Below are 12,416 nucleotides of genomic sequence, written 5' to 3'. Positions count from 1 at the left end.
AAGTTTGACACTAATTTAAGAAAAGTGATGTCAAGGTCAATGGAAATGTCAAGGTAAAAAATTGTTGATGCAGTTGAAAAGGTTACATCAGTATGTATTAGCATATGAAGTTTGATAAAAATATTATAAATGGTTTCTTTAAAACTGAGCTAAACACTAATTTAAGAAAAGTGAGATCAAGGTAAAAAAATATTGATGCAGTTGAATAGCTCTCATCAGTATGTATCAGCATATGAAGTTTGACACTAATTTAACAAAAGTGAGGTCAAAGTCAAAGGAAAGGTAAAGGTCAAAAAATGTTGATGCAGTTGAATAGCTCATCAGTATGTATCAGCATATGAAGTTTGACAACACTATCTTGAATGGTATCTTTAAAACTGAGCTAAACACTAATTTAAGAAAAGTGAGGTCAAGGTCAAAGAAAAGGTCAAGGTAAACAAGAGGCCCATGGGCCACATCGCTCACCTGAGTAACTTTGGCCATGCTGTTCATTACCAGACTTCCCCCCTTGTAATACCTATTGTGGCCCCGCCCTACCCTGAGGGCCATGATTTGAACAATTTAGAATCTACACTACCCCAGGATGCTTCCACATAAGTTTCAGTTTTTCTGGTCCAGTGGTTCTTGAGAAGATTTTTAAAGATTTTTCCTATATATTTCAATGTTTCCCTATTGTGGCCCCGCCCTACCCCCGGGGTCATGATTTGAACAATTTAGAATCTACACTATCCCAGGATGCTTCCACATAAGTTTCAGCTTTTCTGGCTCAGTGGTTCTTGAGAAGAAGATTTTTAAAGATTTTTCCTATATATTTCAATGTAAAACTTGGATTCCCTATTGTGGCCCCGCCCTACTCCCGGGGGTCATGATTTTAACAATTTAGAATCTACACTACCCCAGGATGCTTCCACATAAGTTTCAGCTTTTCTGGCTCAGTGGTTCTTGAGAAAAAGATTTTTAAAGATTCTTCCTATATATTTCAATGTAAAACTTGGATTCCCTATTGTGGCCATGCCCTACCCCCGGGGTCATGATTATAACAATTTAGAATCTACACTATCCCAGGATGCTTCCACATAAGTTTCAGCTTTTCTGGCTCAGTGGTTCTTGAGAAGAAGATTTTTAAAGATTTTTCCTATATATTTCAATGTAAAACTTGGATTCCCTATTGTGGCCCCGCCCTACCCCCGGGGGTCATGATTTTAAAAATCTAGAATCTACACTACCCCAGGATCCTTCCACATAAGTTTCAGCTTTTCTGGCTCAGTGGTTCTTGAGAAAAAGATTTTTAAAGATTCTTCCTATATATTTCAATGTAAAACTTGGATTCCCTATTGTGGCCCTGCCCTACCCCCGGGGTCATGATTTGAACAATTTAGAATCTACACTATCCCAGGATGCTTCCACATAAGTTTCAGCTTTTCTGGCTCAGTGGTTCTTGAGAAGAAGATTTTTAAAGATTTTTCCTATATATTTCAATGTAAAACTTGGATTCCCTATTGTGGCCCCGCCCTACCCCCGGGGGTCATGATTTTAACAATTTAGAATCTACACTATCCCAGGATGCTTCCACATAAGTTTCAGCTTTTCTGGCTCAGTGGTTCTTAAGAAGAAGATTTTTAAAGATTTTTCCTATATATTTCAATGTAAAACTTGGATTCCCTATTGTGGCCCCGCCCTACCCCCGGGGGTCATGATTTTAACAATTTAGAATCTACACTATCCCAGGATGCTTCCACATAAGTTTCAGCTTTTCTGGCCCAGTGGTTCTTGAGAAGAAGATTTTTTAATGACCCCACCCTATTTTTGTCTTTTCTTGATTATCTCCCCTTGTAAGGAGATTTTGCCCTTTATTTTAACAATTTAAACTCCCCTTCACCCAAGGGTACTTTGTATCAAGTTTGGTTAAAATTGGCCCAGTGGTTCTTGAGAAGAAGTTGAAAATGTGAAAAGTTTACAGACGGACGGACGGACGGACGACGGACAACGGGTGATCAGAAAAGCTCACTTGAGCTTTCAGCTCAGGTGAGCTAAAAATATTGATGCAGTTGAATAGCTATCATCAGTATGTATCAGCATATGAAGTTTATTAAAAATATCTTGAATTGTTTCATTAAATCTGAGCTAAACACTAATTTAAGAAAAGTGAGGTCAAGGTCAAAGGAAAGGTCAAGGTCATAAAATGTTGATGCAGTTGAATAGCTTACATCAGTATGTATCAACATATGAAGTTTGATTACACTATCTTGAATGGTATCTTTAAAACTGGGCTAAACACTAATTTAAGAAAAGTGAGGTCAAGGTCAAAGGAAAGGTCAAGGTCAAAAAATGTTGATGCAGTTGCATAGGTCTCATCAATCTATCAGCATGTGAATTTTGATAAAAATATCTTGGATAGTTTATTTGAAACTGAGCTTTGAACAGAGCTAAATGTAAAGTGTGACAGAAGGACAGATGGAAGGACGGAAGACGGACATGACAAACACTATATGCCCCGGCCATATTCATGGCAAGGCATAACAAACTGTAATTATGTATTTGTTCTCTTTTTTAACCAATCTATCAACTTTTTTTGTGATTTGTCTGTTTCTGATCTGAGCATTTTCATGTTTGTTGAGAATAAATAAAATCTGATAAAATATTGAGCATACATTTGTATTCCCAAGAAACTAAAGAAATACTGTGGAATCACTATTTTTTTTTGGGGGGGGGGGGGTAATTTACATTGTTTTCAAGGTATGAAGAGACCCATGAATTCATGTCCACCATGAAATGTAAAATGTCATATATAACTACTCAATACTTTCCCATCCATGAAATTAATCCTCCTGAACCAATATTTTTCTTCAAACCTCGAACATTTGACCACACAAAAATATGTGATTTCACAGTAATAGTGAGATACATGAATATACAATGGAAAAATTACTAACGTAAAAAAAAATTCAATTAAAAAAAACAAAACCAAAATGCATAAACATTTCACTGTTCCTGTAAAACTTCAATCAGCATTTATATACATGTAGTTTACAAAAATCTATTATGCCATTTTATTCTTCAGTATCTTTCATTTTATATCAAATATATATTTATTAATATACAAAACTCTTAACTCTTTGGAAACAATATAAAAGGTTTTCAACCCCATTATTTGTGTAGCTCTGATTTGATGTTGTGTACCTATATTCCGTTTACCGTTATTTCCTGTGAAATGAGGTATACTTCTGTTGTTTTCTGGATTAATTTATTCCCACGCTGATCATAATAGCCGCTGTAAAACCAACAATCACAAGGGTGTGCAATCCAATCGCCACTTTTTTGAATGGTTCCCCCTGAAAAATAAAGTCAACATCACTTAATCAGCAGAAAAAACTATGATAAGAAACAGTGGAAGCTATAAAACTATTAAAGGATTTGCCATGACTCAGTCAGAGTCATGACACTAAACCAAGGTCATCTGAAAGTTATGGTCATAGAAATTTACAATGTATGTCATTATTGTCTGTTGAGATCTGCATGTATTTTTAATACATGAACCACTTTGAAGACTAAACTTTGGGTTTGGGTTCTGTAAGCACAGTTATAGTTTATGTGGTCATTTTGTTCACTATCATTATCAGTATTATGTACATTTGTGTAACAGTTAACACATTAGTTAGATCATTTACTGGTATTCTTTAACGTTTCCAAAATCAAATGACTGTACATAACACAAAATTCAGAGAACTTTTGTAATGAATGTACTTGTACTTACCCTGGTGACAACTTCTGAAGAATTTGGGTCAGGGTCAGATACTTTCTTCATTTCATACACAGATTCTCTGCCTAAAGAAAACACATAACAGACTTTAAATTGCTCTAGCTACCACCTAAACTAGCTGCAGAAGTGAAAAATCTGGGATGGGTGTGCATTATTGCCAAATTTGACAAATAATAAAAAAGTTACCTCCTCAGATAATAAGCCTCTTATAAGCTAATTTAGTTTTTACTATTAAGAGTTCTTCACAGTAATATCTTTACTTTAATTACAAATTGAAAGACTATGAGAAGAAGAAAAAAATAACATGACACATAAATAAGAATACAATGAAAGATCATGAGATGTCATAACATACCACTATTAGCTCTGACAACAAAACATTCGTGGAACTCAAGCACTAGTTCTATAAATAGCTGGTACGCAGTATATGCTGCCAGAATGTATAATACATATTCTGGTGCTCCAGCTCCGGACAATGTCACTCCAATAAAAATTGTAATAACTGAAAATAGATAAGGCAATAAACATGTCAAACAAACTAAAAAATGAATTATTATACATAAGGAACCCAATGTATCATATATACATTGTTTATTAAGAGCTCTTTGTATCTCTTGGAGTGTATTCATTCCTGTGTTTGTTAGTGCTTTATTATAATGTGTGTTTGTTAGCATAAATTTGTCTGGCATGAGATATCTGTGTGCCATGTCTTAATGACAACATAATTTAAACAAAATTTTTAAGTTCATTGTAGTCTTGTACTAGTACTAAGCACAGGTACAACATTACTAGGGCTGTGTATTGAGCAAAAAAATTCGATACGATACGATACAATGTTCTATAATGCGATATCCGATATATTGGATTCTTTAACAAGTCTATCAAAAAAGTCTTATAAATCATTTAATGCATGAATTTTATAAAAGCTAATTGTTTTATAACCCATTTCGAAGGTCTTGTCTCACTGTCTCTACAAATTACACATCAAATTCAAACTTTTAATGACTGTAAAACAATATGTTAAAATAAAGTTGTCTATGTATTTTGTAATATTTATCTAAGATGTGCTATCTCCTTAATGATTAAATAGAGAATAATACATGGCAAAATCTGTATCACACCCTATATCAACCCGAGACTCCAATATCAGCCCGAGGGCCGAAGGCCAGAGGGCTGATATTGGTCGAGGGTTGATATTGGGTGTGATACAGATTTTGTCATGTATTGTTGTTTTTATTATATATTTGAAAATAGTGTCAAAAAAATCATATATAAACCTGTAAATTAATTAATTCTTAATAATTGAATATGTTCTTTTTTTTCGTTGAATTTCATTTCTCATTATTTTTTTCCAAAGGCAATGCATACAGTGATAAGAAATGAAATAATTATAAATTAAACAAATAATTATTTTGAATAGCATAAAATATCTGATGAAAATTTACAATTTAAATAAACTTCATAAACAATTAATAGAAAAAGATCCGAGATACTCCAAATGAAAAATACAGAGATGTTCCGGAAAAGTGTAATAAAGGGTGTGATAAAGGGTAAAATAAAGGGTGCTGATACAGGGTGTGTAATACAGGGCGCGTGCCTGTGTTCATATCAGGGATGCAAAAATCCTGTATCATTGAACAAATATATAATAAATGATTATATCATTATTGATCGATTTTAATTCAAAACAGTAAAAATATAACCTTTGGTAATTGAAATTCCCGACTTTTTCACAGAAATGTGAGAAAATTTGCCTGTCCGATACGTATTGGAAGTTATTTTTTAGATACGATACATTCTTAAATATTGATACGTATCGATATATCGATATATTGATACAGCCCTAAACATTACTTGAGCCCAATGTATCTTTAAACCAGCAAAGTAAAATGAATTCAGCCTCACATAAAAATATCCTGAGTGTTTAGATGGTATAATTTTATAGATTTCAATAATACTTCAAACTTCATCATAGTATCCATCTTCAAAATTCATGATAAATACACAATTTACTCTTCAAGGGCAACCAGTATAATCAAAACTTGTTAAATTATCTTGAACTCTTCGAGATATCCAAGGAAATCGAGATACTGAGGTCAAACTAGATAAAGAGAAGATAGTTTGGAATTCAAACTTGCTTCAACATATCCATGGTATTGGAGATTTGATGTTCAAGATACCAAAGTTCAACTGTATTTGAATGATTTTACCAATTTAACTCCTAGCCTAACTATGAACAATATACCTCTAATGAGAATTCTGGATACTGTTAAGATGAATTTGATAAAGATCTGTACCTGCAAGTACACGGGCACTTGTTCCCACAAACCAGTGAGCCCAGTTGAAGATAAATCTATATTTGTCATCTGGGTGGGGACGAAACAAAGCCATCAATGGCTAAAAAAAAAAAAAAAAGAAATGGTGTAAATGATAGATCACTGATAAAATTACATAATACAGGACACTATACACAAATTTATATTGCAATATCTGTAATTTCTAAGTACATGTACACTTACATTCATAATGGTCAGTGCAGTCACTATGACCCCAAGGTAGGGATGTGCCTTCTTGTAATCATCTGCATCCCCAAACTGTTAAATACAAACACAAAATTAGGGTAGCAATGAAGAAAAAATGATTCAATTATTTTTTAAAATCTTAATAAAATTTTAATCTAGATTTTCACTTTGTATATGCAGAATAACAACAGCATATTTGTTCTTATGTTATTTCAAACTTTGAAGTTTCACACATCATGGAAGATAAATATATGCATCAAGCTGTACCAGAAATGATCTCTATGTAAATTGGTTTATATACTTACTTCACTCCATCCTTCTACTTGTACAAATATTACAATGAAGGCAGCCACAACAAATAACAGAGTCATAATCATCAGCAGACGATGTATCTACAGACAATAAATGGGTCATATTAGATAAAATGAAACTATCTCACTACAAATTAACTCAAAAATAACTAATACATGTACATTCTTTCTTGTTTTCAGAACTATATGTGAATGATCACACAAGTACTATCACTAAACTAAATGATTAACATTAAATCAACTGAAAATATTTCCATCATAATCAGATTAAAAAATGGTTAAATAACAATTAAAATACTTACCTGAAACCAGACCTTCTCTCCCAATAGCTTTCTATCTGCCCATACTGGTTTATAGTATCGGGCTAAGACCACTCCTACACTGGCAAACAACACCCAGGCTGCAATCATCAGAAGACCTACAAATGTCCAAATAAAAGGGGCAAAATCAACCCAAAATATTTAAAACTGTTAATCTTCATCTCATTTTTACAGTCACATAAAGCTTCTTCAGAGTCTTTCTTAAGAAAGTCTGAAATAATGTCCGTCTTCTAATTTTCTTCACATTCTCATGCTATTCTTCAATATCAGTGGTTTCGTTTTCAACCAGATTTTACCATAAATGATCTGGTGTAAAGATCATCTGTTGTCGTTCTTTTGGATAATATACATTTGCTGCACTGATATAATATCTGATTCTACTGAATTTGTAATTGCATGTATACTGTAAATCACATTATTTGCAAGAATTTCGTGTAATTATGTGAGAGGATCTGCTCGCAAAAAATTTCATTCTCACATGTATTTTTATTAGCATAGAATATATACATCAATAACCAGCATTCGTGGAAATTTTGTCCCAAAGTAAAAGAACAATACTCAGATAAAAGAATATTTTTGCTTATCCTGTACAAAATCATTCTTCAATCATTCTTGCAATAATGCCAAAAGAAAACAGAAAAATCTTTTGCTGGGAAGTATCATACATGAAATGGTTATCAGGTTTTGTTTATATTAGTGCAGTGTCATTTATTATGACAGCATGGAAAATAGTTTCTCACATTTTGTTCTTATGCTTTGTATCATAACTGGTACCCATAACTGGTACCCCAAAACTGCAGTACGTACCATGAACCTTAATGAGGACTTGAACAGCTGATCCCCCAATAACTTGCACAGACTGTAAGTCCACAACATTAGGAGATATCTTTGGAGTGGTTGAATGTTTACTTTTTACTGGAATTACAATAACATATACATACAGAAATGTTATACTTACAAGTACTGGTAGTTAAAATTCACTACACTAACTCAATCTTAATCAGTACTGTCACAGTACATGTTGCATTAAAAATTGAAACATGTTTTATATTGTACTTTTGTTAATTGCTCATGTTTAATTACAGTATGTAGTAACTGCTGGAAAAGTAGAAATGTTCTACTTTACCCAGTAGATTTAATATAATGAAGTAGGCACTGTACCATTTCCAGTAAGACGTCCATTGGCAAAGAGAAGATAGGAATCAGCATCAAGGTCAAGTGACGCTGACTTCTGTAAATTAAACCCACAGGTGAGGACACTGCCATCAACTGACCCCTGGGTCGGCTGCAAATCTGTCCCTGACTGTAGTTACAAAATAGTAAACATGTACTTTATTGACAATTAATACTTAAGAGTTGGTTCCAGTATTAGTACTATCCAGCACACTAAATTATAGAAAGCTGAGGAGATGGTGTAAGAAGACTCACCAGTGCTGATGGTGGACTTTTTCCTGTGTTCCGAGATCTGTACATTTTCACGGTACCCGACAATTCCTTGTGACACTCAACCACTTCATCACTACCCTAAATAACAAAATCTACGTAAAAAAATCATATCATGCAATAATAGATGGTTACAAAATCTATTGCTAAGACTAAGAATACTATTAACTTTTGACCAATAGACTTCAAATGTATAATCAAATCTTAGACTCCATTAAAACTAATTCAACAAATTTGTTACTTCAGATTGAATTTGTTATAAGGAATTGAAAAATTTGTTCTTAGTAAGAATTAAACTTGTTTAAATCTGACAATTTGTGATATTGCATTCAAAACATATTTTTTGATGGGTCCTGAATGCGCTTGCATACAAAATATAACATCATATGAAAATGTTGAAATACAGACTGAAAAATCGACACAGTGGTCATGCTGTTAAGAATGCCCAAATTTTGACTATATTTCCCATAACCTGTTTCTAGCAGATAGAATTAACATACCATTTTCATATCCTGGGACAGTCCCAGGGCAATCCACCTGGAGGTCTCACTTTCAAGGTCATACTTCATAGTGAAGGTCACATAGGTTCTCATGTCCTGCCAGGTTACCTCATAGGTACATCCACTGGCACAGTCGCTATAGCAACCTCGGGTCTTTCCACACTCTGGATCCTGGGAAAACTGGCCAGCCTGCACAAAAATTAGTGAAAATAACATGAAATAAAAATATCTTCAAAAATTTTTTTCTGAGGTTTATGTTTAAGCTTGTTCAACACATTGTCAGGACAACTAATACTCATATCTTTTACATTTACAGTTATATATTAGCCATATGTTCTTTGCTGATAAATGATAACATTCATCCAAAATACAGTGTCCTCTGATTAATCGTCCAAACATAATAAACTAACAAATATTAATACTCAGTCATTAGAAATATGAGTACACATATACTTGAGTACTCTACAAGTCAAGAAGTAAATCTGGAAACAATTAGGTGTAGCAATGCTAGGAGTAAGTGACCATTGTTAAAATACCTTCTGTGCCTTGTGTATTAGACAGATTTACTTCTAATTTATGAGAATTCCTCTAACAAAAATCATCTGAATTGGGACTGGGACGATATATCAATTCTTTTAGGATGAATTATCGATATGTGTATATAGAAATATTGACACTTATAATGATTCAGTTTAAAATATGAAATAAATATTTTAAAGTACTGGTAAATATAAATATGAAATATATTAACACCACTATTGTTAAATAATTTTGTTTTACAACAGATAGAGCTACTATATATCATATGGCACAAAAATCATCATATCAATACAGAAAAGAGTGTGTTGTTCCATCTCTATTCTGAATGCTTGATTGTACAGTAATGAGACAAGTCAGAAAAATAAACTTGAATAGTTAACCATACGGCACATGTATTTCATTAGAAAAATATTTATATTGTTGACAATTTAAAGCCAATCTAATAGTTTGATAAATAGAGTTTCTGTGTAGATGTTGATGTTTTCCATTATACTTACAGCATGTGACTGGACAACCTGTCCAAACAGCAAGCAGCACAGAAAGGTAGACGTCCACATTGTTAACATCATTTCAAGTTGTCTAGAATTCCTCATATCTACAAGAAGCATGTTTACATGAACAAAACCAACGAATTCTCTATGTTTTCACTCTCTGATTCCCTGTTCATCTGAATCTATAATTAATTTCTGCATCAAGTCAAAAATGCAAAGTATATACTGTAGATCAAGGACAACTGTAGATCGCTAAATTTTTTTGACACCTTATTTTTTTATGAGATTGTTGTTTGGTTTTATAAGTGAAACAAAATTTTCACCAATTTTGGTTACTGCTCTATATAATCTTTAATAGCAGAATTAAACGTGAGAATAAAATTTTCATGAGCAGACTCTACCAAAGAGTCCATGAGGAATATAGCTTATTCTTGGTGTTACCATGGAAACAAATTACCAAGGTAGTAAAAATTCACATTATTACATGGTGGATTTTCATTGAGTCCTTTTTTCAAATCTTTCTAACATTTACATCTATGATACATAAAAATGATAAAATGTACTTTCAACTTGTTGAAGGTTAAATAATTGTTGCTATGGACATTTTCCTTTTATGAAAATAAAAAAAAAGATCTATGTTTTGTAACAGAATTAATTGGAGATATAATCAGATAATTAATGCAATTTTTTCAAGTTAAATTATTTATTGTGAGCATTTCCAAAGAAATTGATCTGTTGCTGTTTTGTTATATGAATGCAATGACCGATCAAGACCTTTGATTGTGTAAATTCCAGTGGGCAATATTCAGATAGTATGCTCCCTGCTCTACTCAAAGCCATAAAAAATTAGAATTTATCTGAAGTTTTTCTTACTTTTAAAATTCAGATATAAACATGGTTTTGACCTATATAACATGGAATCCCCATGATAGTTTTTAAGCAATTATTATAACACTTGTCATTCCTATACATTCTTTGTCACTGCACAAGCCACACTGAGGATACAAAACTGCTAAAAATATCCTCTTTTTTTCAACTCTAAGACCCATATCCTGGGAATCAAATCTATGGCAACCAAATTAGTATTGGTTTAAGTTTGTAGGTTAAAGGCCTACTTATGCATGAAGTTTCAAAAAAAAATCTGTGATTATGTGTGCGAAGAGTTTTTTAAGTGCTTAAAGAAAATAGTTCTAAAACGTTACTTTACACATTTGCTAGAAGGATATTAACTGACACATATTATATACCGGTAAGCAGCATTGAAACTGATATACTACAGTCTTGGTAAAAACTTTTATGTGAATGTTATTAAAACTTACAGTTCAACAGGTCAACATCCCAGCCCTTCCACTCGTACAGGCACTTTAAAGTCGTTGAAGCAGGTCAGGTGTATATATTTATAGCAATCAATCACTTCATTGAATCACCTGAAATTGTATAAGTTAGTCAAAATCTACCTCTAGTCATCTGCTCTGCATATATGTTCAGCTTTTTACAAATTACAAGGAAAAAGACATGTGGGTGTTTGCATAATAACTTACCTGTATAATAAGGTTAACTCAATGAAACATGAACAGCTATTATCAACATATCACGATGTTCTCAATTTTGTTCTAAAATTTGAACTTTTAATTGAGTATGCTTTGAGTGACGCATGATTGACCTAAACTATTTAACATTGTATTTGTGAATAAATAGAAGATGTAAAAGAATTCTGATAATACTCTCATCTCAAGTTAAGGATCTTTTGTACATGCATTAATGATTTTTTTTTAAACATTAAAAAAAATATTGTATAGATATACTGGTGTAATGTTAAATATTGAATTTGTGCAGTTACCTTTTCAACATTTGGTGTCAGTCATATTTTAAAACAGCCTATGTTCAAAGCAAGTACATGAACGTATGCAGTTATCATTGTTTTAAACATTTTTTTTAAAATAATAAATGGGGACAATACATGCAAATGAAAATGTGCAATATAGTTTATCTTTGCCTTGTAAAATGTAGGAGAGTGCCTGAAATGATTGCATATTGAGTAATAGTTACAATGTAGATTTCAAATTAGATGTAATTATTTTCGAAGGGCAATTTATTCCAGTTAGAACTGTTTGTAAGCAATGCATAGAGGGTCCTTAATTAACTTCCTTTAAATGTATTGTTAGATGAAAACTTTTAATGCATGCATCAATGCAAATGGCCTATTGGCTAAAAGTTCTCGCAATATAGTTCATTTGCAATGATGCATCGCAGCATGCATTTGCAACGCTGTTGACAGTGTATCAATTTATACAATATAACGTTAGTCACCATGTCACCAGTAACAAAAGGGCGAGAACTTTTAAAATGTGGTCATTGAAAACCTAAGTGACTTTTCTTCTGAAGCTGATTTGATGTCAAACAAGTTAAATCTACTTACCTCTGTTACTGTAGGTATATTAGATCTAGGGGTCCTAACTGATGAAAAACTTCGAATGGTCAGTTTCGGACTTGGTTGTTTACACTTCCCAAACTTCACTTCCGTTCGGC

At 32.7% G+C, this 12,416-nt stretch overlaps 1 protein-coding gene across 1 annotated transcript; it reads right to left on the bottom strand.

Annotated features, from left to right (window-relative positions):
* Positions 1 to 3,001: 3,001 nt before the first annotated feature.
* LOC133200264 (ferric-chelate reductase 1-like) lies at positions 3,002 to 11,277 on the bottom strand. The gene is made up of 13 exons (XM_061336080.1): positions 11,207 to 11,277; positions 9,894 to 9,991; positions 8,857 to 9,045; positions 8,342 to 8,437; positions 8,075 to 8,216; positions 7,721 to 7,828; positions 6,896 to 7,011; positions 6,588 to 6,674; positions 6,280 to 6,354; positions 6,058 to 6,157; positions 4,116 to 4,262; positions 3,755 to 3,825; positions 3,002 to 3,332 (listed from the first exon to the last, which is right to left on the bottom strand). Exons 2-13 carry the CDS (start codon positions 9,987 to 9,989, stop codon positions 3,240 to 3,242), a joined length of 1,320 nt encoding a protein of 439 aa, XP_061192064.1. The 5' UTR covers positions 9,990 to 9,991; positions 11,207 to 11,277; the 3' UTR covers positions 3,002 to 3,239.
* Between the last annotated feature and the right edge of the window lie 1,139 nt (positions 11,278 to 12,416).

Source organism: Saccostrea echinata, unplaced genomic scaffold (assembly GCF_033153115.1).
Source record: "Saccostrea echinata isolate AGI-Se365-2 ecotype Australia unplaced genomic scaffold, CSIRO_AGI_Sech_v1 ptg000037l, whole genome shotgun sequence".
NCBI lineage: Eukaryota > Metazoa > Mollusca > Bivalvia > Ostreida > Ostreidae > Saccostrea > Saccostrea echinata.
The sequence above is the reverse complement of the archived record's forward strand: the minus strand, read 5'-3'. Positions and strand labels throughout refer to the sequence as shown.